Here is a 25333-nt window from a genome sequence, read left to right as displayed (position 1 = left end):
AAGGGGATGTGAAGGGAGGAGTCTCAGCGGAGGCTAGCCAGTCAAGTTGCGCTTTGCGGGTCTGGGGCTTCATCACCTCGAGGCTGCGGAGACAGGGCAAGCGAAAGATAGGTGGACGAGCGAGCCTCCAAACAAACCAACACAGGGTCTGCATTTACACACCTCAATGCAAGCAGGCGATGTCCTTTGGATTCTGATTTGAAATTGGTTTGGGAAGTTGAAACGTGGCAAACTGGACGCCGACCAAGCTTAGTGAATTAGCGGGCGAAAGCGTTTTGGACACAGCTGGGGCGACGGCCGTTGGGAGTCAGGTGAGTTTCGAAGGGCCCGAGTGAGAGAGGAGTGTCGCGCCTACAGGTGTTGTAGCATGACGTTAGTTAGCCAGCTAAAATGCTACTACTTAACCTTACTGCTGAAGTGTAATTTAACTGGATAACACTCGCTAGTTAGCACGTCAACAGGGCAACGTTAACCTCGAGAGATTAGTTGCTGTGTGTTAATTTGACTAACGTTAGCTAGTTAGCTTGGCAGTGTTGGTGAGCCGCTGCCAAGCCATTCAGATTCATTTCCATTCGACCAGGAATTAAAGGGTCTGTACACTTTAGACATAGATTAAATAAGCATCTACTTTTGGATGCACCGGACTGAAATACAAGTACCCTGTTAACTTGCTTGCTGCACAAGTGTGTGAAATAGCTCACGTTAGCTAGCTACCTAACGTTAGCTAACTCAGAACGCTACTGTAACAAACTCGCTAGCGGCCGCTGTGTCTATTAGCTAACTGAAAATATTCCCCGTTCAGGGCCATCAACATCACGAACCATTCACCCCGTTTTTAAGTCAGCTGAGCTAGCTAACTGATGCATAATGATGGAAAGGTAAAACTTTGGCAACGGGAAGGAGTAGGTGGGAGCAAGGTGTCTTCCTCGTCTCGCAGGTAGTTTGAGGCAACGGTAGAGTAGGGTTTCATCAATGAGTAATTATGTTTGGGGAGGGGGCGTATGGGTTTGTGGTAAGAAGTCATCTGTTAGACCGGTTTGACCGGTTTCGGGGGAAATTCACGACCAAAATAAGACAATATTGTTTTCATTAGAAATGTCAACAAGACTGTTTTGGGTTGTACATGACGTTCACTTCATTCTTGGCTTCTGCAACATGGAGGATACTTAAGATTGTATTCATGTTTGTCATCTGTTCGGTGAAACCTATGCAAATATGCAGTAATGAATTTGCACACTTTGCTACCTTTTTTATATGGCTTTTACAAGGGTTAAGTATTTACTCAGTCAAGAGTATGAGGCTTACTGTACCTTTGGGCGGTGTTAGTTTCTATCCAGGAAAAAAGACTGGGACAGACTGGCTACTACTGAAGGACAGACATTCCACTGACACTGCCCAGTCCATCATTCCCACCTGCAGCTGTGCTAGCCAAACAACACCCCTTTGTTCCAAGCAGACCCCTGCCATTGGGACATGATAAACTTCCACCTGAAACTACGCCCCAGTTTCTAAGCAAAACAAGCACCTGTCCCAAGATGTACAGGTAACTGCCAAAATAAAAAAACACGAGTGATACAAAGTATATTAAAAGCAGGTGCTGCCAGGCAGGTGTCGTTCATGAGTTAAACAAATAAAGTCCCATAATGCTTAGGGTCATGTGTAAAATAAAATAAAAATCCCAGTATTTTGGTTGCCATGACTAGAAGGAGCATAGGGGGATTAGGCTGTGTGTGTCTCAGTCGCCAGATCTCAACCCGATTGAACACTTATAGGAGATTCCGGAGCGGTGCCCGAGATGGTGTTTTCCACCACCGTCAACAAACCAATGAGAAATTCCATAATTTGGTGAACAATGGTGTCCCAGACACTATAATTAATCTATGCCTAGTTGTATTGGAGCTGTTCTGGAGGTTTGTGGTGGCCCAACACCTTAAGACAAGGTTGGTGTTTCCTTTATTTTGCCAGTTATCTGTAGATCAGTCTTGATAAGGAAAGCTAAAGAAGCATTGAGATCAAATCGCTCTGGCTAAGTTGTTTTCATTAGAGTAGGCCATGATAAGGGTGCTTACTGCTTAGCCAAGCACAGAATGATGGAAAAGCATAAAGTTATGAAGGGATGGATGCAGCATTTTTACAAGACACTGACTGACCAGTGACCACATGATTCATTCTCTAAACAACCTAAAGTCTGCTTCGAGTTGGCTAGATGCAATTCCTCACTGAACGTGTCATGTCAGTGGCTCGTTAACCTACACACTCTACAGTCTCCTATCTTGGCCTAATTCCTGTTTTACCTCTACCAATGTGGAACAGTTTACCTCGCAGGAGAAATAGACTGGTTAGCTAATGAGACAGGTGAGGAAGTAGAGTAGCTAACATTTAACTTAATCTTCAACAGTAACATTAACTTCTCTCGCTTGTTTTACCAAGGCCTCTAGGTCATGTTTTAAGTAGCTAAGTAATAGGGGGGTCAATACAGTTGTGACAATATTTTATTAAGATTTGACTCCTGTGTACATGCATACAGTACTAGTCAAAAGTTTGGACGCACCTACTCATTCCAGTGTTTTTATTTTTACTATTTTCTACAGGGTAGAATAACAGTGAAGACATAAACTATGAAATTACACATGGAATCATGTAGTAACCAAAAAGGTAATAAACCAATCTAAATATATATATATATATTATATTTTTGTTCAAAGTAGCTACCCTTTGCCTTGACAGTTTTGCACACACTTGGTATTCTCTCAACCAGCTTTCACCTGGAATGCTTTTTCAACAGTCTTGAAGGAGTTCCCGCATATGCTGAGCACTTGTTGGCTGCTGTTCCTTCACTCTGCGGTCCAACTCATCCCAAACCATCTCAATTGGGTTGAGGTCGGGTGATTGTGGAGGCCAGGTCATCTGATGCAGCACTCCATCACTCTCCTTCTTGGTCAAATAGCCCTTACACAGCCTGGAGGTGTGTTGGGTCATTGTCCTGTTGAAAAACAAATGATTGTCGTACTTAGTAGAAACAAGATGGGATGGCTTATCACAGCAGAATGCTGTGGTAGCAATGCTGGTTAAGTGTGCCTTGAATACTAAATAATTCGGTGTCGCCCGCAAAGCACAATCACACCACAACGTCCATGCTTCATAGTGGGAACCACACATGCGGAGATCATCCCTTCACCCTTCACCTACTCTGTGTCTCACAAAGACACGGCGGTTGAAACCATCTCACATTTGGACTCATCAGACCAAAGGACTGTTTCCGTTGCTTGTGTTTTTGTCCCAAGAAAGTCTTCTTATTATTATTGGTGTCCTTTAGCAGTGATTTCTTTGCAGCAATTCGACCATGCTGTTCTGATTCACGCAGTCTCCTCTGAATAGTTGATCTTGTGATGTCTGTTACTTGATCTCTGTGAAGCATTTATTTGGGCTGCAATTTCTGAGGCTGATTTCTGAGGCTCTAATGATCTTATCCTCTGTAGCAGAGAACTCTGGGTCTTCCTTTCCTGTGGCGCTCCTCATGAGAGCCAGTTTCATCATAGCGCTTGATGGTTTTTGCTACTGCGTTTTGAAGAGACTTTCAAAGTTCTTGAAATAATAATGATATGAACTTAGTTCTTTACCAAATAGGGCTATCTTCTGTATCCCACCCCTACCTTGTTTCAACTGATTGGTTCAAATGCATTAAGAAGGAAAGAAATTAACTAAATTAACAGGCACACCTGTTAATTGTATTGCAGGTGACCTCATGAAGCTGGTTGAGAGAATGCCAAGAGTGCAAAGCTGTCAGGGCAAAGGGTGGCTATTTTGAAGAATCTCAAATCTAAAATGTATTTAGATTTTGTTACAATTTTTTGGTTACTACATGATTCCATATGTGTTATTTCATAGTTTTGATCTTTTCACTATTCTACAATGTGTCAACTTTTGTCTGGTATTGTAAAAAAAATTTTTTGCTACTCTGGGTAGGGGTATTCAGCTGTACCTGCACTAAAACTCCAGTATTTGTCACCCTAAAGATTCTTCTCTATCTTCTCTTTAAATGGTGAGGCTGCATGTTTTAAGCATGTTTATTTCCCGGACTGAAACTCGTTTTCTCAGGCTCTCTGTCTCTCTGCAGCAGAGATATAGTGAGCAGTATGTTTGGCGCGTCAAATCGCAATAGAATTACAGTATTGAATCACGACAGAATCGTGAGAATCGCAATACATATCATATCGTCACCTAAGCGTTGTGACAATATCGGACCTTGAGGCCCCTGGCAATTCCTAGTCCTAAGTAATGCATCAAAATGTATCCCAACAGTCAATATTGAACAACTAGGAAAGAATGTGACAACAATGTGTTGTTGCATAGACTTTATTTTTCTATTCAAGTCGGTGCACATTGTATAGCTTTTGTTCTAAAGGTTGCACAGCTTCAGGAGCTGCTTGATACATGAAACCACAAGAAAAAACAAAAATCCTCAAGGGGATGATAACAACAGAAAGTGCACTCTACGCCACACAGTAGGTTATGAGCAATAATACAACCAGTAGCATTGTAACTAAACAGCCGTGAGGCCATTGTTAACTGTTGTCCTGTCTGTGTGATTACAGGAGAGAGGGGTATGACATCCTGTCCACCAGACCCCCGAAAATATTTTATTTCTGTCCAGACAGTTACGTGAAAAACATCTCTGCTCTGATTCCCGTGAATATATTCTTCCTTGAATCCCTGTAATCAATTATCCTTGTCACTGATTGAAGACGTGAATATCAAGGTTATGATGTTATTGGTTTCACAAATCCAACCTTACTGGCAGATCAGGGATGAGATCTATTTCTAAAGTATTTGAGGAGTCTGGTCCCATCCGTTGATGCTGAGTGAGAGAACTCATCACTAAGAATAGGCCTAGCCCTGCAATGAGTGGTTACGGATCAGCCTGTACCAGCGTGACAGCCTACACAGCCACCCTTCCCTTTTCTCGCTTATTCTCCTTTTTAGACGTTGAGGCCTAAATTGAGTTTGTGTGCTGCATTGTCATGCAGGCTGACTCCGTATGAAGGATTTCTAGACGTTCAGTCCTATGCTCTTGCGTCTTAGGACAAAGGTTAAGAGTCTGTTTGCAAATTCACCGAGAAGCGTGACTAAATAATTTGGGGTCAGTGAAACTCAAATGTCCCACTCTTCCATAGTGAGAGAGTGCAGGAGAGGAGGTAGCTGAGCCTCTGTATGCCATGAGCGAGGGAAGAGAGTGGGAGGAGTACTGGAGAGAGGTGTAGTCTCATCTTAATGTTTTCATGATCACACCACGTTTGCCAACACAGCTAATTCTCCTTGGCTGTATTGTCTCCTGCACTCGTCAGACAGGTTTTCTTATTGTTTTGTGTGTTTAGTTTTATAGACACACTTTTAACACCAAACATGAACTCCCCATTCTCGGTTAATTAACTACTTGTTTTTGCTTATCGTCCGGTTTCATGGGAGTGACTTATTAGTTGCTTTTTTTCTACAAGCTCTGACATAGCTGGTGATTGCATAAGAACATAAGTAGAATATTTCAGATGCCAGGCATTTTTCCTGGCCATTCGGTCTGAATTACAATGTCAGCTATGTTGTTTAAAGACAGGGCTTAATGTAACTGTCCAGTGTTTCCAGAATTCTATGAAATATGACCTATAATTAATTACAATGTTTTTCAAAAAAAAAGGTAATTAAATCTGTTAAAGCAGCTTTTCTGTGTTGGACTTTTGTGAGTATACGCCAACAACAGAATGGTGTACATGTATACCGGTCATAGACAAATATAAATGAGAGTAGACTGCTGATTGGTCATCCCCCAATGAGGAATCTTTTTTTAACGTTTTGAGGTTGAGGTTGAGTTTTTGAAGTGTTTTCTCTCCAATTTATTTGATTTTTTTTTTGGCGGGGGGGGGGGTGGATTGATAGTTACATATCTGGATTTTCTTTAAAAAAAAAATTTTTTTACGGTGTATCGACTATGGTAATATTTTTGTGCTTGTTGGCTGTACCTGCACCAGAACTCCAGTATTTTTTTTCATCATAGCTTGTTCTCCTTTTAAATATGGAGCCAAATTATTTTCAGCCCTTTTTATTTCCGTGATTGATCAAAACTTGTTTTCTCGTGGCTCTCTTGTCCCTCTGCAGCAGATATATGGTGAGCGATATGTTCGGAACATCGAATCGCAATACATATAGAATCGTGAGAATCATAATACAGCTCATATCGGCAGCTAGCCTAAGTATCATGATAATATTGTCTTGTGAGCTCTCTGGCAATTCCCAGCCCTACAATTTATGGTTTGACCACAAATATGGGTGTAGAATGAGTCAGCAACTTTATTTCAGGATGGGTAAGCCTAACAGAATATGAACTTTTAAAAGTGAGATTTTCACTGTAGCAGTAAGTTACTAAGTCTAGTTTACATCTGATGCCCTGTCCAGGCACGTTTGTGTGTGTTTTCTTCTCTCTGTACATCCCCTCTCATCTCTGATGGTTTGAGTTGGTAGAATGCTGGGAGTTTGATGTCCCAGGTGAGCGTTGTTAACGAACCGGGAGTGTGATTTCCTCCCTATCCAAGCATTTCCAAAGAATTGAATATGAATTTTGTTGAAGCCATGCAGCCATATCGCCCCCACTTAAAACAACGCTGCTCTCATTCAGCTTGTTTGATCTGTGTCATCAAGAATGACATCCGTGTTGTATAAGAGCAAGGCCAGGTCAGCTTCATTGTCTTGTAAATCTTTGACCAAGTTTCTAAACACTGTTAACGGCCCTTGCTGGTTCGGATAATTGCTGTGTGAGGTGGGTGTCTGTCTGTGTACCTATTTCTCAACACAAGGTCATTGCCCTGCTCTGTCCAAATGGAATTCCTGGGAAAATCCATGGCGGATTTCTCTCAGTGGAATAGAATGGCTGTACTGTCCACTCACTGACACTGTGGATGTTTGCCACTTAGTTTCTGTGTCACTGGCTTCAGCATAGCATTGTTTTTCCAAGTAATGAACAAATCCCTTCCCTTTGGGGACTTCCCCTAAGCCTTATTGCCAGAATACTGTCCACAGGGTGTTATGAATGGAAATGTAGTCTATGTCATGTGACATACTGCACATGATTCCCCGGCTCCAAACCTGTCTAACTGTACTGTAGCCTTGAATAAGTCACTCATTTTCAGTTTGCTCCATTTTCCAAGCCTTTTGTACTCTGAAGAGAAGAGTCACAAGGAAGCCACGGGAAGAGGTGGAACTTGCTGTTTGAATTGACAGTTCTAAACACTACTGTTCTGCTAGTGATGTTCTAATGGAAGCGTATGGGATGCATAATCACTGGGTAGGCCTTGCCTAACTGTCACACTGGTTGAAATCCTACAATTAATCACCATGTTGTCTGTTTCAGTAATGTAGACTAGCTTCCTTGGGTCTGTGTTTACATTGAACACTGCCTTAAGACTGCCAGGTTTTTCCATACTGCGGTGTGCCTGCATGTGTGTTCCTCCTACAGCTACCCTCAGTTTTCATCAGCAGAGCAGATTCTTGTCCTTGCCTAGGAAGCCATTCTTTGTGTGAAGCCCTAAAGAGGACCTCCCACCCAGCCTTTGTTAGCAGGCTTAGAGCACTGAGCTGCTTCTTTCTGCTCTGCTGGCCCCTTGGGTCTACATTGGTGGACTCAGAGGAACCGAATGGGTACTAGACAAATGTGTATGACACACATTTAACATGGAACTCTCTTCTATTAAAAAAACTAAGTATATTACATTTATTTATCACAGATCTAGGGTAAGCCTACCCTCCCCAATTCCTTAAGCATGCAACTTCATCCCACTCCCTTAGTCTCCAGGATCCAAACGAGGAAGTTTACTTGGTGAGGGTGTGAGTCAGTCCTCCACTATCCCATAATCCCTCACACGCCTAATGACTAACGGCATCTTGCCGCTGATATCAGGGTAATAATAACAAAAGTATGTCTCACTCTTGTCTCGAAGACTGAGTAGGCCTAGACCGAAAATACGGTCTCACAGCTTATCCCGGCTTGCAGTATTATCATTTGTAGTTTTTATGAAATCATTGTTGACATTTTTTGTTTTACTTTAAAATCGGCGAGGCCTGAAACACTGGCCTGTTTTTTTTTGTAGGGCTTTTGAGGGGGAACATTTAATTTTTGTCATCACCTAGGGAGACACAGCTTTGAGGTTGAGTTCAGTCAGAGTAGACAGGTTTATATGCTGACCTCAACGCCTGCGTCGCAAAATACATTTACATATAATTCAGTCATTGCACCGACACTGCTCGCGCGTGGCTGTGTAGTCAGGCTCTAAAATAGAACACGGTTCTATTTGTGACGCTTGATGCACTGCAAGTCCCTCCTCTCCCATCTCCTCATTGGTTTTTAGGAGCATGTACCCAAAGATAAACTGCTGTCCACACTCCAGTTGGTGGTGGTAATGCACCTTAAAGTTGGTTGCCATCCGCCATATTAAGTCTGAAGAAGAAGCCTGGAGGAGGAGAGCTAGAAACTAACTCTGTTTACAACTTTTATCTGTGGAATAATTGTCGGAGTAGAGGACCTTGTGCATTTAAGATTAAATAACAACCCAATGTCTATATCCCAGGACAAATTAGCTAGCAAGAGCAAGCTAGCTAGCTAAATTGCCATAAATGTTTAAAGCTTTTCGACATATCTCCAAATTAACATAGTTGTTTCAGAGTTAGTTTTGATATTTCAACCTGCGTGTCCTGATCGCGTCTGGTGTGGGTGGACAAAAACCAACGCGCGTGAACGGTCTGGTCAGCATGTTAGACCACTGACATTTTTTGGTCTAACCAACGTGTGGCTTTAACCTCTCCTTCATGGGATGGGCTTAGGGAATGTGTTAGTATGTGTAGAGATGAAGAGAAAGCTGTCCAGTACTCTTCCTTCCTCTTAGTGAAATGAAAGTCAGAGTCCAGGGGTTTTAAATTGTCTGGAAAAGAGAGGAGAGTTGTTTTTAAAAGGTTGTGATCGGGTCATGGTTCGTTATGCCCTAAGCGTCGCGCAAACGTTATTGATAAAGGAAAGAATGAAAAGCAGACTCATTCTTTCTCTCACTTTTCCTCTTTCTCTCTGAAGGGCCTATTTGGAAACAGCAGGTGTGACAGGTGTTTCCATCAGTGTGTAGTGGTAGAACAATGGTCTCTTTACTTGAGCCTCCAGTGACCTCCGGCCCCTAGCTCTTGTCTGAGACGAGCCCCACCCCCTCGGGCAGTGTGTGTGTTGACCACGGACAAGAAAGCGAAGAGTAGGCCATGCTCCTCCCATGGAATTCCTTTCTCTCATCTGCCTGTCTCTGTCAGTGGCCAACACACACCATCTGAGCTGGGTTTTTCCTGGAGCCCTGGTTTAGTTTGCTGTGTCTCTTCACTCGCTTTTCCTCCTTTTTGTTTTGCTCCAGAAAGTTTTCTCCATCTCTCCACGCCCACTTTCTTCAGATAGTCGAGTGACTGAGAGGAAGAGAGTGGAGACTTGTGAATGCCTGTCGTCCTATTAAATGAATCTCCTCTCTCCCACTGTCTCTCTGTAGAGGTGAAGCAGTTGGGCCTGTGTGCTCCTGAGAGGATGAAGAGGTTTAGGAGACATGGCCAGGAGTCCCAAAGAGAGCGGATCAAACAGGAGCTCTATGGGTTCAACAAGGTAAGACCAGTGACAGTCAGTCTGATCTGACAAGGCTTTGATCTCTAGTCTCAACAGGAAGGCTATGATCCCAATTCCAGACAATTATCAGGGAATTTGTCTTGCCAGTTTCTATAATTCTCTCTCTCTCTCTCACACTCTCACTCACCCACCCAGACAGTGGAGCATGGTTTTCCTCACCAGCCCAGTGCCCTGGGCTTCAGCCCCAGTCTACAGCTCCTGGCCATCGGCACACGCTCCGGAGCCATCAAACTGTATCCTCTTCAATAGACACGGGAGAGGTCTGTCTGGTTGTGTAGGAGTGCAAGATTTAAGTGTTCACACGTTTGAACCAGTTTGTCGCAGTCTCCCCTCTGCTTTAGCTGTCTGTGGTTAGTGTGTGGGTACATGTGGAGTCATTTTTATATTCCCAGGTTGTTGCTCAACTCTGACTACCAGACAGGCACAGTTGTTGTGTGTCTATCTCTGTCGTAGTGTGTGTGTGTGTGGTTGATTCATCTTACACAATCGTACTCATTGCCAGTGTGGAACCAGTCAGTACACTCCCACCATTCACTCCCAGTCACTATGATAACCCTTGTCTCTCTCTGTCATTATAATTAATTCACACAATAGGGGAAATTGTTCTTTTGATAACACAATTAATTCTATGAATGAAAGTATTATTAGCCAAGGGCAGGGCAGCCAGATAAGACACAAAGAAAGACAACAGAAAATCTCTTCTTTCTATAGATGCATGTGGACCGTTTCAGTACAGTAGAAAAATAAGAACCAGTGTCTATGAATGGGGGGAGGGGCTGTGTGTGTACACATCATGCTTTGTGTGTGTCTGTGTTTGCTGCGCATGTGTGTACACTGTGTGTTGGTGTGACATGCTGTGTGCATGTGTTCTTTAACCTGTGGTCAGTTACGGTGGCCCAGGTGTAGAGTTCATGGGTCTACACGATGAGAACGCTGCCGTCACACAGGTCCACTTCCTGCCACACCAGGTGAGTGGCTGCTCAACACACGTTGGCAGCACCTTATCACATTCTCCATTCACACTTGCTACTGAAATTATCTTCTTTGGCGATATGGCCAAACTATCATATTACAAAAAAAATACAAATAATTGCTATTTTATGTTTTTGAATAATTAACAAAGATGAGCTGGCACACACCCAGAAAAATAGTTTGTGTGGAGGTGCTGTAAGGTGATTTAAGAAACACAAGCTAATGGTGTAATTCTGGAATGTTAGTGGATTCATATTAAAAAGCAAAGGGAACACAGCATTGTTATCAACGTTGTTCCGTGTTCTGTATTAACCATGCAGGCTGAATACAAGTGTCTTGCAGTCAAAAAAAAACCAAATGTGCTCCTTGAGTGACGGGACGGGCCTAGTTCTGTGTGGAAAGTGGCGTGGAGAGCGATGACTCAAGTAGCAACTTAAACGATGAAATGGACGTTACACACGGTGTATCACATTTAACAAACCGAACATTCAAATAATGTCATAGAAAGTAACATTAAAAACCCAAACCGGTCTGTGCGTCAATACCGCGACATCGTAAAATACAGTATACCGCCCAGCCCTAGAATCCAATATGTGGATCTAATCATTGCTGGAAACGTTAGTAGTAAAGCTGTGTTTAACAGCCCCAAAACGTCCTGACAGTCATAACGTGTTCCTAACATCCTCATAATGTCCTACGGTCTTTTTTAACATCTCTAGTTGCTCTGTGTTGAACAGGTGGAGCTGGTGACTCTGTTGGATGACAACAGTCTCCACATGTGGACCCTCAGAGCTCACCATGGTGTCTCTGAGCTGCTGGAGATAGGACGCTTCACACTCACTGGACCCCCGGGGTGAGAGACACACCACCCCACAACATCTCTCCTATCCCTTCTCAAGCTTTTTTATTTTCCTCACACACTCGCACTCATTGGATTGCCCCGGTAAGAGGACCCACTGTGAGACATGCACAGAACTAGAATGAGGTTCTATTTCTATGGTGACATGCACACTTCAGTGGCGAACACATATGCACCTTGAATATGATTTTTTTATTGGATGTCTGCCACATTCAACCTGTTTAACTTCATCCCATCTTTCTCTCTTTCCCTCTTTCTCATTCCCTCCATCAGTGCTCCCCCCAGTGTAACTCGTGTAACAGCGGTGCTAGCCCACTCTTCTGGGGACCTGCTGTTGCTAGGAACAGAGGGAGGACACGTGTTCATAGTGAAGGTACCAGGCTTCAGAGAACTAGAGGAGAGGAACATCAGCCTGGAGAAAGTCACCAACGGGTACTAACACACCACACGCACTTTCTTTTCATTGAGTCTAAATTGGAAATATTGGTATCCTAAACAGACGTTAAACTTGATTGATGTTTAAATGCTTCTCTCACACACTGCCACAAATGTATTTGATCGATAATTGTGCTAAAATGGAACCCCCTCATTCCGTAGTGTACCAGAGGATTACGGAGGTCGTAGGAGCCTGGAGCATGTCGAGTCCTTACAGGAGAATCCCGTCAACCCACGTCAGGTTCTGATTGGATACGGACGAGGCCTCATGGTCATCTGGGACCTGGACAGCCAATCAGCCGTCACACACATCCCCGCTACACAGGTATACAATGTTTGTGTCTGTGTGTTGGTGTCTGGATGTCGAGAGCTGTGATCTTGACTCCCTGTTTGGTTTTGCTTCTGTAGCAACTGGAGAGCGTGTGGTGGACGGAGGACGGTGGCCATGTTCTCAGTTCCCATAGCGACGGCAGCTACTGCCGCTGGAAGGTGGCTGGGGATGACCCACAGAGCGAGCAGGAGAAGTCCGAAGTACCGTACGGTGAGGACCCCCAAAAAGTCAACACCATGTTTCTCTCTGTGGAAGCTGACAAAACACAGCAAAGGGGATAATGTTATTGATTGAATGGTGAATAGGTTAATTGATGATTTGATAAATTGATTTGTCTCTCTCCTCTGTAGGTCACTTCCCCTGTAAGGCCATCTCTAAAATCATCCAGCTGCCGACAGAACAGGGGTGAGTGAGTCTCTCTTTTTTTCTCCTCCCTCACTCTCGTTCTGCCTGCTCTGTCAATTCCTTTTTCACATCCTCCATTCTTACACATGAATCTATCTAAATGTTTTCTAACCTGGTTCTCCTGTATGTCTATATCCAGGCCTCCGTTCCTGTTCCTCAGTGGCGGCATGCCCCGGGCCAGCTACGGCGACAGACACTGTATCAGTGTGATCCACAGTAAAACACACGTGGCTCTGGACTTCACCTCCAGAATCATTGACTTCTTCGTCATCAGAGACGGACCATACCATACAGGTAGAAAGGCAGGGGGATACGCGTGCACACACAGATTCAGAAACACATACACACAGGCTAACCCCTCTCCCTCTGTCCAGGCGAACCCAGTGCATTAGTGGTCTTAGTAGAAGAGGAGTTGGTAGTGATTGATCTCCAGACTGAAGGGTGGCCGGTCATCCAGACTCCGTACCTGGTGCCTCTCCACTGCTCGGCCATCACCTGCTCCCACCATGTCTCTGCTATACCCCTGAAGCTGTGGGAGAGGGTCCTGTCTGCCGGAGCATTGCAGAACACACACTACTCTAAGAAGGTAGGTGACACACACTGCCCAAGCATGGTCCTGCACCACATACAATAAACATTTCACTCCACACTGCCTTCACCCAGGAATACCTATGTAAGAATGCTGTTCATTGACTGCAGCTCAGCGTTCAACACCATTGTTCCCTCCAAGCTCGTCACCAAGCTTAGAACTCTGGGACTGAACACCTTCCTCTGCAACTGTATCCTGGACTTCCTGATGGGCCGCCCCCAGGTGGTGAGGTTAGGCAACATCACCTCTGCCACGCTGACCCTCAACACGGGGGCAAGTCAGGGGTGTGTGCTTATTCCCCTTCTGTAATCCCTGTTCACCCACGACTGTGGCCACGCAAGACGCCAATACAAATACGTTTGCTGACGACACGGCGGTGGTAGGCCTGATCACCGACGGCGACGAGACAGCCTACAGCGGGGATCTATATTATCATCCGCGGGCCAATTTCTTCTTGAGCGTTTGGTCGGGTGGGGCCGGAACGCGATCACAAATTATTTGTGGACTGCAAATTAACCACAAGAAGCCCAAACAGAGATGTTTCCCTGAATCATAATAATTTAAAACTGTTCTTACATTTGTATATGATCACGTCTCTCTATTATGCGTGGGAATACTTGGGAACAGATTTCTTAAATTGAAGTCACCTGGAGCTGATTTCCTGGTGTTTTTACAGTCTTACAATGCAAATCCCCCCACAGCGGCAAAACAGACCAGTACATCACTGGGACCAAGTTCCCTGCCGTCCAATACCTCTATCAAGTGGCGGGAAGGACCGGAAAATTGTTCAAGATTCCAGCCACTCAATCCATAGACTGTTCTGTCTGTTTCTGCACAGCCAGCTGTACCAGAGCAAGAAATCTGACACCAACAGGCCCCAAGCCATAAGACTGCTAAATAACTAACAAAATGGCTGCATGGACAGTCTGTATTGTCCCTTCTATTTTATTAGAGTTTTTGCCCTGACTCTATACACACACACACACATTCATACTGACTCTACACACACTCGCATGCATACAATCATCATCATACGCTGCCACCACACTGTTAATGATATTGTATATCCTGATGCCTAGTCACCTAACCCCTATACATACAGTACCATTTAAAAGTTTAGACACACCTACTCATTTTGCTGTGTGGTCCTACTGTTTTCTACATTGTAGAATAATAGTGAAGACATCAACACAATGAAAGAACACATCGAATCATTTAGAATCAAAAAAGCATTTTACATTCTTCAAATTAGCCATTGGCATTCTCGCAACCAGTTCCACCTGAAATGCTTTTCCAGTGGTCTTGAAGGAGTTCCCACATGCTGAGCATTTGTTGGCTGCTTTTCCTTCACTCTGCGGTCCAACTCAACCCAAACACTGATCCCGTAGAGTTAATTTTTGGAATTTCTTTCCTTAACTTTTAACACAGCACACCTGTTAATTTTAAATGTTTTCCAGATGACTACCTCATGAAGCTGGTTATTACATGATTCCATATGTGTTATTTCATAGTTTTGATGACTTCACTATTATGGAATGAGTAGGTTTCCAAACCTTTTGACTGATACTGTATAAAACCACTCCAGTATCTCTGCACATGGTAAATATGGTATTGGCACTGACCCTGCATATAGCTAGCTTCCTTTTTTTATATATATATATATTTTAAACCTTTTCTAGTACTACTGATATTGATTACTGCATTGTTGGGAAAGTGCTTGTAAGAAAAACATTTCACTGCATGTGAAAATACATTCTGTTAATTGGAAACTTGAATTGATGGAGCACATTGAATTGACCTAAATTCTTTCTCTTGCTTTCATCCTAATTATATTTTTTTGCACCCCCTCCATTCTCTCTCCCTCCGTCCAGCCGTGGCCTATGACAGGAGGACAGAACCTGGCCCCAGACCCCCCTCAGAGAGACTTACTGCTCACAGGGTCGGCAGACATTCAGTCCTCATTTCAATACAAGTTATGATCTACATTTTAATGTTGCTGTATGTAGACTGCAAACAGGGTTTCAAAGAGTCAGTCATGTTTTTGTTCCTCTGATTTGTTGATCCTCACAAATGTAATCTCCTCTCACAGGCACGAGGACGGTACGGTGCGTTTCTGGGACGCGTCGGGGGTGTGTCTGTACCCCATGTACAAGCTGAGCACGGCAGGGGTGTTCCTCACTGACTCAGACCCCAATGACAACCTGAACCAGGGCACAGAGGGAGAGTGGCCACCTTTCAGAAAGGTGTGTGTGTGTCTGTATAAGTAACGTGTAAAGAGTTTTCCACTATTCGGTTGTGTGTATAATCACATACAGGGAGCACAAATGTAAAGTGGAGTCCTTTTAGACAAGGTGTGTTTTGTGGGAGAGAATGTGTCTCGTGAATCAGAATAGATAGCCGATTCACACACTGAGACAGTGTATGAAACCTGTCCACATCATCTTCTTCCCTCCAGGTGGGTTGTTTTGACCCGTACAGTGACGACCCTCGTCTCGGCATTCAGAAGATCCACCTGTGTAAATACAGCGGCTACCTGACTGTAGCTGGCACTGCTGGACAGGTGAGTTTACCAGGGGAAAACCAACCACTACCCCCCCCAATCTGGTGGCCAGTTAGCCTAACTGCCGTGTCTGACATGTTTGGACATTACTGGTATAAATCCAGTCTGTTATTGTCTTAATTTTACGTTTATATTATCATCTGTCATTAATTATTAATGAGGGTGATCTGATTTAGTTGGCTGGCATATATATATATCACACACAAGAATCAAACCCACTATTCTGGCATTGCAAGCACCATGCTCTACCAACTGAGCTACAGAGGTAACCACCACACACGCACTAAGAGATGTGAATGTCTGAGTGGTTCATATAAGTGTACAATAAGACTGCCTGTTGGTCCAAAACAATACATGTGATGTTACGGTCTGTCTGTCTCTCACCTCTCCCCTCCATAGATCCTGGTGTTAGAGCTGAATGATGAGGCAGCAGAACAGACTGTGGAGGCCACCGTAGCAGACCTGCTACAGGGACAGGAGGGTTTCCGCTGGAAGGTAAACGACGACAAATGACAACAAACAAGAAAATGACTTTAGGAGTGTGTGTTTAAAAACTGCAGTGCAATTTTGATTGAATTGGGTTTCGGTTAGCATTAAAAGGGTGATCAATACTTTTCTGTTACCGTCTCTCCATGTCAGGGCCACACGCGTCTGGAGGTGAGGGAGGAGCCGGTGACGTTCCCCCCAGGGTTCCAGCCCTTTGCCCTGGTCCAGTGCCAGCCTCCGGCCGTGGTCACTGCCCTCACCCTGCACTCTGAGTGGAAACTAGTAACATTCGGGACCAGCCACGGCTTCGGACTCTACGACTACCAGCAGAAAAACAACGTTCTCGTCAGGTAAGTGTGTGTGTGGGGGGGCGTGTTGAGTGTTTCTGTCTGTATGACTTCAAAATAAAGGACGGTAATGGAGATCGTATATAGACGTGTGTGTGTGTGTGTTAACCCTTTCTTGTCACTCCTGTAGGTGTACTCTGAACCCCAGTGACCAGCTGGCTATGGAAGGTCCTCTGTCCAGAGTGAAGAGCATTAAGAAGTCTCTCCGCCAGTCCTTCAGAAGGATCAGGCGCAGCCGAGTGTCCCTACGCAAACACCATGTCAACAACGCAGCTAAGGTAAATGACTACAAAAGTGTCTTCTTGGGCCACACAAATTGACTGCATAATTCTTAATAGAAAGTTCCTAAAGATCACCATTTTTTTGTGCGGTCTGCTTTTGCATTCATATCCAACCCAGTGTATCTAAAACGGGCTTCTCTCTCTAGTTGCAGCAGGCCAATGCTCGTCTAGAGGCGGAGCTAGCTGAGATGGAGTTGGCGCCCGTCCAGAGAAAGATAGAGCCTCGATCCCCTGATGACTCCTTCACCGGCCTCGTGCGCACGCTATACTTCGCTGATACCTTCATTTCAGACAGTAAGTCACACTAACGGTTTTGACTTGACTTCTGAGGTTAGTTTTAGTCAGTGGTACCCTCTTTCACTTGAAAGTCACCCAGTAAAATGCTACTTGAGGAAAAGTCAGACTTTTTTTGGTTTTAAATCTACTTAAGTATCCAAAGTAAATGTAATTGCTAAAATATACCTAAGTATCAAAATAAGTTTAAATTCTTTATTTAGCAAACCAGACAGCATCATTTTATTTATTTTATTTTACGGGTAGCCAGGGATATTCAAACACTCAGACATTATTTACAAACGCCAGATCGGAGGCAGTAGATGGCCAAGGATGTTGACTTGGTAAGTGCTTGAATTGGACTGTTTTCTTGTCCTGCTAAGCATTCAAAATGTAATGAGTACTTTTGGGTGTCAAGGAAAATCTATGGAGTAAAAATGTATTTTCTTTTGGAATGTAGTGGAGTAAAAGTTGTCAAATTTAAATAGTAAAGTACACAGACCCCCCAAAACTACTTAAGTAGTACCTCAAAGTATTTTTACTTACTTTACACCACTGGTTTTATTTAGGGGGTGCCAGGTAGATCGTTCCAGCAGAGAAATGTTTGATTTCTCCTTTCTGTTTGTGATTCAGTCTCATCTCTGTCAAGTATAGACCAATACAAAGGACTCATGAAAAAGTCAGTCGTGGAATATAAACTTTTCATAAACCCATAAACGGTGAAAGAAATAACTCCAAAACAAAAGGTTATTTTGCATTTTTGTATTATCCCAAAATAAATGATCACACAAACTATCAGTCACAAAATAATTATAACTTAGGTTCCTCAGGAAACGTTCTGTACCTCTGGCTTAAAAATATTTCAAGTGAACCTATTTGACCTCTCTCAATGTTCATCAACAAGCTATGCGTAAAACCAGTCTCATTCAGAAAACCCATAAACACTTGTTCCCCACAACATTACAAATGATTAGGATTCACAATATATTATTCCCCAACAACTCTTAGTAACCAAACAACATACACTATTTCACTTAAGTTGACAGTTGAGTCTGAGTCAATCTGATCCAACAGTAGAACTCAAGTGGAGAGCAACAGATCCAACTGAGATTTTCCTGTCATTCCAATCTGTTTAGGAATGTTGGTGGCGTTTTAGCTTTTGTTCAGACACGGCTGTAGTGCACTTTTGAGTTCAAAACAAAGGTACAGTGCTTTTAAGTATTTACACCCCTGGTATTTTTCCACATTGTCTTACAGCCTGAATTTACACACACTACCCCATAATGTCAGTGGAGTTATGTTTTTAGAAATGTTTCCAAATTAATAAAAAATTAAAAGCTGGAATGTCTTGAGTCAAGTATTCAACCCCTTGCATGGACTCAGTGGTTAACATTATTTCTAAATCACTATCTCATCTCTGTACTATCTATCTGTAAGGTCCCTCATTCGAGCACTGAATTTCAACCACATAGACCAGGGAGGATTTCCAATGCCTTGCAAAGAAGGGCACCTATTGGTATATGAGTAAAAATAATAACACCCAGTCACTACAAACATACAGGCGTCCTTCCTAACTCCGTTCCGGGACAGGAAGGAAACTGCTCAGGGATCTTTTACCATGAGGCCAAAGGTTGAATGGTTGAAAGAAGAAAACAGAGGATGGATCAATAACATTGTAGTTACTCTACAATACTAACCTCATTCATCCTGTTTGCAACAAGGCACTGAAGTACTACTGCAAAAATATGTGGCAAAGCAATTACATGTTTGTCCTTAATACAAAGTGTTATGTTTGGGGCGAAACCAATACAATAAATGACTTAGTAATGGGAAGGGCAGATTTTTTTTTTTTTTACCTTTATTTAACCAGGCAAGTCAGTTAAGAACAAATTCTTATTTTCAATGACTGCCTAGGAACAGTGGGTTAACTGCCTGTTCAGGGGCAGAACGACAGAACGACCTTGTCAGCTCGGGGGTTTGAACTTGCAACCTTCCGGTTACTAGTCCAACGCTCTAACCACTAGGCCTAGTAGATTTCTATAAAACAGTAGACTATATTGACTGAAACTGGTGTTGAGAACAACGTGGTGTAGGCGGGTGGCAGCGGAGTAAGGAGGGAGAAAAACTCACCTTAGTTATGATCAACTGAATGGTGAAAATATTGGAGCTGGGGTCCACATACTTTTGGTCATTTAGTGTATTTAGTTAATTGATCTCCGGCAGACAAGTAGAAGTGGTAGCTCATCTATCACCGATCATAAACATTTAGCATGTGATACTGTAGCCTAAATCAAGTGTTATTTAGCTATTTACCTATAGTCCCAATCCCACAGAAACCTAAAATCCTGACTCTAGTTTTGCATTAAAATACCTAACTTTATTCTGTATTCCATAGGTTGCATTATCAAAGCACATCTCACCTATGCATGTCAAAATAATGCTATAACTTTTCCCCCACTTCTGCGCTGTCTCGTATTGCTGCCCATGTGAGAGCTTCTGTAGAGAATGTGTGATCAACAAACGGTATAAGAGTAGATATGGATTTTTTATTTTTAAACTGTTACCTTGATATTTCAGCAATTTCCTCTCTTCTCCCCATTATTCATGAGTTGATCTGATATATGTATAATCATCAACTTGATTTAAGCCAAGTAGGAGATATTGTCATTCTTTGGAGGTTATCTAACAAGCTAGGCAACTTTGGTCATTTGTACTGTTAGACTGCCGTTACAAAGTTTGTATGAACGCTATCGCCTACTCTGGGTGTGCTCTGTGGCGCTCTGTGGCGGCAGGTAGCCTAGTGGTTAAGAGCATTGGGCCAGTAACTGAAAGGTCGCTGGCTCGAAATCCCAAGCTGGCTAGATGAGAAATCCTTCAGCAAATTCGCTCTGGATAAGACCGTCTGCTAAATGACTAAATTGAAAAATGCTCTGAATTCATTGAGGAACATAACGCTCTGAATTTATTATCAGCCTGTTTCTCAATTCACAAGAATGTCATAGGCTATCAAAGTTATTCATTACGAAGTATCAGTTTAATTTACTGTGAAATCTTTACAAAGGGTCGCAGCCAAGCCAACGTTTTGGTGCAACACCAATCTTATTTTGGGAGAACCCTGGCACAGTAACCATATCTTGGGTTTAAACGCTTAAGTGGGCACTTCCAATTTCCTCTGTATTTCCTGGGACTCTGGATAAATATGAATTATTTCCTGTATTGAAACTTATAAAATATGAATCCCTATTGCTGCATACCACTCACCATATTTTAAAGCATAGTTGTGGCTGCTTCATGTTATGGGTATTCTTGTAATCGTTTAGAACTGAGGAGTTTTTCATGATCAAAAATAAACTGAATAGAGCTAAGCACATGCAAAATCCTAGAGGAATACCTGGTTGTCTGCTTTCCACTAGATACTGGGGGATGAATTCACCTTTCTGCAGGACATTAACCTAAAACCAAGGCAAGATCTACACTGGAGTTGCTTACCAAGAGGACAGTGAATGTTCCTGAGAGGCCAAGTTAGCTTTGACTGCTTGAAAATCTATGGCAAGACCTGGAAATTGTCTAGCAATGATCACCAACCAATTTGACAGATCTTGAAGAATTTTGAAAAGAATAATGGGCAAATGTTTAACAATCCAGGTGTGGAAAGCTCTTAGAGACTTACCTAGAAAGACTCACCGCTGTAATTGCCTCAGGGTGATTGACTCAGGGTTGAATACTTACCTCATTAAGATAGCTTTTATCTTTCAGAAAAGCCAACGTTAGTTTAAAAAATATATATTATTCCACTATGACAGAATATTTTGTGTAGATTTATAATTACATCCATTTTAATCCCACTTTCACATGTTGAAAAAGTGAATGGGTGTGAATACTTTCTGAAAGCACTGTATGAACAAGCTTCAGAGCTGAGGGTTTGAAACCTTCCTCTCTCGCATCGCTCCTTTTCCACAGCTGATGCTGGCTATTTAATTGGGAGTTAAAGGGGAAGCGCAGCATCGGGAGGAGACTCACTGATGTGGTTCAGACTTAAATTCGGAGCTGTCACAACAGACATTTTATGACATCTCATACTGCTCATTCCCCTCATACAGGCTCCCACAACACACCCTCTCTGTGGGCAGGGACCAATGGGGGATCAGTATTCGCCTACCAGCTCCGCCTACCGCCTGTGGAACGCAGAGGAGAGGACCCTGTCACAGCACACCCTGGTGAGAACATGCATGTTCTTACACATCGCTCTCTCTTGCCTCCCTCGTCCACACTTCCACAACTCTGTTTTAACAGACAATGAAGTACAAATGCATTCTCCAATATTCTCTCCAGCTAAGGAGATCCAGTTGATGCACCGTGCTCCAGTAGTGGGCATCTTGGTGTTGGACGGCCATGGTTCCCCTCTGCCTGAGCCCCTGGAGGTGGCACACGACCTGGCCCGCTCACCTGACATGCAGGGTTCACACAGCCTACTGGTCATATCAGAGGAACAGTTCAAGGTGAGAAGACACACGCACGCACGCACGCACACACATCTTACCCACACTCATCTGATGATGGGACACCCCCCCCCCAAGGGTTCATAAAGAAACACAAAATGTGTTTATCCTCCAAGACTATCATTTCTTTTTCTCCAGGTGTTCACCCTGCCTAAGGTGAGCGCCAAAATGAAGTTGAAGCTGACTGCCATTGACGGCTCACGCGTGCGCCGGGTGGGCGTGGCCTGGTTCGGCAGCACCCGCACGGACGACTACGGCGAGAGCGGCCTCACCGTCCTGACCAATCAGGGAGACCTCCACGTGGTGTCGTTGCCGGGGGTGAAATTGCAGGTCCAGTACCCCTGTATACGTAGGGAGGACGTCAGCGGCATTGCATCCTGCGTCTTCACCAAGCATGGACAGGGTAGGACGAGAGAGACACACACAGTTTACATCTCACAAGCATTTGGCATTTCATATATTCAGCTCTTTCATGCCATCAATTTTTCTTACTTGCGCTCTTTCTCCCTCAGGTTTCTACCTGATCTCTCCGTCAGAGTTTGAGCGTTTCTCTCTGTCTGCTCGCTGTGTGGTGGAGCCCCGGTCTCTTGTGGAGGTGTCCTCCGAGACACCCAGCACCACTCTGCCACGGGCGCTGCCGGACGGGGCCTCTGTGGAACGCAGGTAGACACACTGTTTTTATAGCTGTATTCACCATCGACTTTGGAAGTACTGCTTTTTGGCACAATTACCTTTTCATGTTTTACTGAACAGCTGTGTCTGTCATTCCAGAAATTCCACGAGGGATGGCGCGGGTAAGATGCTGTTTGTTACTGCTTTAAAGAGCTAATATAGTTATCTATAGCTATGCAAATAATACTAAAACATGCACGCGTCTATGCCTAACAGTGTTCTTCAGCAAGCACACAGTATGAAATGCTCTGTTAGGCTGTCAGGCCTTTTTTAATTTTTTTGCTTGTGCTGATCGGCCTGCGAACACACGATCTACACTCACTGTGTTGTCATGCCATGTGCTTCTGTGCCCTGATTGCGTGCTGCGATGCTGTTCGTTTACAGAGAGCTCTGCTAGACGTGTGATGGAGCATGCTTTGCTGAATGACGAGAGTGAGTACCTCAGGAACCACCAGACAACCTTAACAGAACTTAACCTTAACCAACTCCCAACATTTGTGCGAGTGATCCCTGCGGGGATTGAACCCACAACCTTGACGTTGCTAGCGCCGTGCTCTTACCAACTGAGCCATATCGATATGTGTCTGCTTTGACTGTCCTGTTTGGCATCCGGACGTGTAAACCCAAGCAGCAGTCTTGAGTGATTGTCTGCTACACAGTGAACCACAACCACCCCATTGCATGTTTTTCATGATGACCATCCCAACTCATGTCAATCATCATTGTGCATCTGTGGTCTGACGTGTGTTTTCTTACAGCTGTGCTTCAGGAGATCCAGAAGTCTCTAGAGGTAGATCAGACGTGAGTATTCCCCTCTGAAACGCAACTACAAGCTCTGTTTTTCAGTGTGTTATGCAGGGACTCATTTGTGTGTGTTTGCTACAGGACGTTCCTGGAGAATGGGACGAGTGCTCTCGCTGGAGGGAATGTGCTGAGCAATTGAGGTGAGTTTATGATCAGTATCATCAACATTAATCTTCTGGAATATGATACATATCACTATGGTGATGGAATTCAGGTTGCTCATTGTTGGTTCGGTCATCTCTTGTTTTGTCTTTCTCTCTTTCCCTGTTCTTCAGCCTGAGCTGGTCATCCCTGTGCCTGAGACATCGTGGAGTCTGCCTAGTGCCTCCTGACTCCTGCCTCGCAGTCTACACAAACACTACTATTACTACCACTACTGACCACTTGGGCCCCTAGCCCCCGGAGAGACTCACCCCTGACCCCTAGCATGAGAGGCTGAACCCTGGCCCCTAACCCCAAAGACTGACTCACTGGCTTTGTCACAAATGGCACTCTATTCCCCAAGTAGGGCACTGCTTTTAACCAAAGCCCATAAAGGGGGGTTGGTGTAGTATATGAGGAACAGGGTGTCATTTGAGGCCCACTGCTATAGAGAGATGGAGGGACCACCGTCTGTGCCTAGGGACCAACCACTGTACTGTAATACACCTGCCACACATTAGTAATGATTGTATGGTCATTCCGCTGACGCGCTTATCCAAAGCCACTTACAGTTCTCACACACAAGCCATACTTGCATTAAACACACCCTAGTCACTCACCCAACCCTTCCTCACGTTCCCTCCTCATCCCGACACCAGTCAGGGCATTCAGCCTTTCACCCTTGAACTCAAGCTGACCTGTGAAACTCTGATTTGTCCAGTAACAGCCTTGCTCTGCACATCCTCGCTTGCCTTAGTCTCCTAGAGAGAGACGCATATGGGGGAGGGGGAAGATATAGAGAGGAGGGGGGATGGACTTTTTTTATTTTTTTATTCCTATGATTCTTTTATTTGTAATGTAATTTTACCTGTGATTTTATAACCTTTTGTTTTGATTCTGTGTAATTATTGGAGACGTAAAACCTAGATGGATGGGAAAAACTGTACAAGGGAGCCAATAATTTTTTTATTTTTTATGCTGACAAATCATCAAATTTATTCTGGCACTCCAAACAAGGCATTGTTTTGAGTGCGAGAGCAACATGGAGTATCTGTGTAATCAGTACTGTTAATTTTGAACCACACAAGGTGGTAGACCACCAGCCTGGTAGCCAGACCTATTGTTGCTTTAGCCAACTCAGAAACACATCTGACTACCAGACTAGCAGTATAAGACCACTGTGCCGTAAAATGTCTCCCCAAGCTTTTGTTGCCAACTGACCTCCCTCCTTACCTCTCCTACCGTCCGCGCATTAATGTGTAATAACCAGTTATAACCTGACGTAGGTATTTGTCCTGTGTAGCACATGACGCTACAACTTTCTATGGTGGCTTGGTTTTTTAAATGTTATAATGTAAACCCTTTTTTGAACACAGCAATGAGTCATGTTATTTAGGAATGTAATTTTAAGATATTGTAGTCAAATGTTTAATATATATGTACTATATGATTCTCTGCCTGTTAACGGTTGGGTGTGTTTTTAATGGGGGTTGGCTGCTATAGTCGGATCTTGCAACAAAATATTTTGGTACTGTTTCTTGAAATGCTGGGTATTTTAGCATTTCTGTGGTCTCTAGAATATATTTTTGTAGTGAATGGAGTATGAGAACCCGACTTTTTTGATTGATAACTTTCACACTACATAATGTCCTGCTGGAAAATGAATATATGTTTTTCACAAGAGTTCACGTGTCTGTGTCTTTCTATGAAGTTTGACTTCATGCACTGCTTGATTGAACTACAGGGTTGCTGCTTCAAGCCTCGCTCTGACTGTTCCCCACTCAACCGCAACAGGCAAAATAAAGTACATCTGATGGCTATGAGCTTTGGTTATATCCTGAGCCTTGTGAGTTTGGTGCTGGCAGGTCAAGTGGATAAATTAGGGATCAGTTGTCATACAAGCACAGCCAAGAGTTTTAATCACCATTATGGAGCAGGGCTTACTTAGTTCACTTATTGCCTGGGTCACAATCGCTTTGCTGGAACTTTTA

The 25333-nt window shown here is 43.7% G+C and overlaps 1 protein-coding gene across 2 annotated transcripts; it reads left to right on the top strand.

Moving 5' to 3' along the window:
• Positions 1–13: 13 nt before the first annotated feature.
• On the top strand, positions 14–25025 carry LOC112224328 (LLGL scribble cell polarity complex component 2-like). 2 transcript variants are annotated; one of them, XM_024387823.2, is made up of 27 exons: positions 14–311; positions 9558–9667; positions 9824–9921; positions 10575–10656; positions 11398–11513; positions 11793–11951; positions 12117–12279; positions 12363–12495; positions 12636–12690; positions 12830–12984; positions 13065–13276; positions 15151–15218; positions 15369–15522; positions 15735–15839; positions 16239–16334; positions 16479–16675; positions 16803–16950; positions 17100–17247; positions 21327–21443; positions 21559–21725; positions 21864–22128; positions 22238–22388; positions 22497–22519; positions 22782–22829; positions 23156–23198; positions 23283–23341; positions 23477–25025. In XM_024387823.2, exons 2-26 carry the CDS (start codon positions 9593–9595, stop codon positions 23338–23340), a joined length of 3036 nt encoding a protein of 1011 aa, XP_024243591.2. In that variant the 5' UTR covers positions 14–311; positions 9558–9592; the 3' UTR covers position 23341; positions 23477–25025. The 2 variants fall into 2 exon arrangements, with proteins under 2 accessions (XP_024243591.2, XP_042161970.1); XM_042306036.1 differs by lacking the exon at positions 22782–22829.
• Positions 25026–25333: the final 308 nt, after the last annotated feature.

This window comes from Oncorhynchus tshawytscha, linkage group LG25 (assembly GCF_018296145.1).
Source record: "Oncorhynchus tshawytscha isolate Ot180627B linkage group LG25, Otsh_v2.0, whole genome shotgun sequence".
Lineage (NCBI taxonomy): Eukaryota > Metazoa > Chordata > Actinopteri > Salmoniformes > Salmonidae > Oncorhynchus > Oncorhynchus tshawytscha.
This window is presented reverse-complemented; position numbering and strand designations above follow the sequence as displayed.

Excerpts from the sequence above, each read along its gene's own strand:
- LOC112224328 (XM_024387823.2), top strand. The coding sequence starts at position 9,593 with ATGAAGAGGTTTAGGAGACATGGCCAGGAGTCCCAAAGAGAGCGGATC. Across the intron at positions 16,335-16,478 it reads AGGAGGGTTTCCGCTGGAAG|GGCCACACGCGTCTGGAGGT; the intron begins GTAAACGACGAC and ends TCTCCATGTCAG. Across the intron at positions 22,830-23,155 it reads TGCTTTGCTGAATGACGAGA|CTGTGCTTCAGGAGATCCAG; the intron begins GTGAGTACCTCA and ends GTTTTCTTACAG.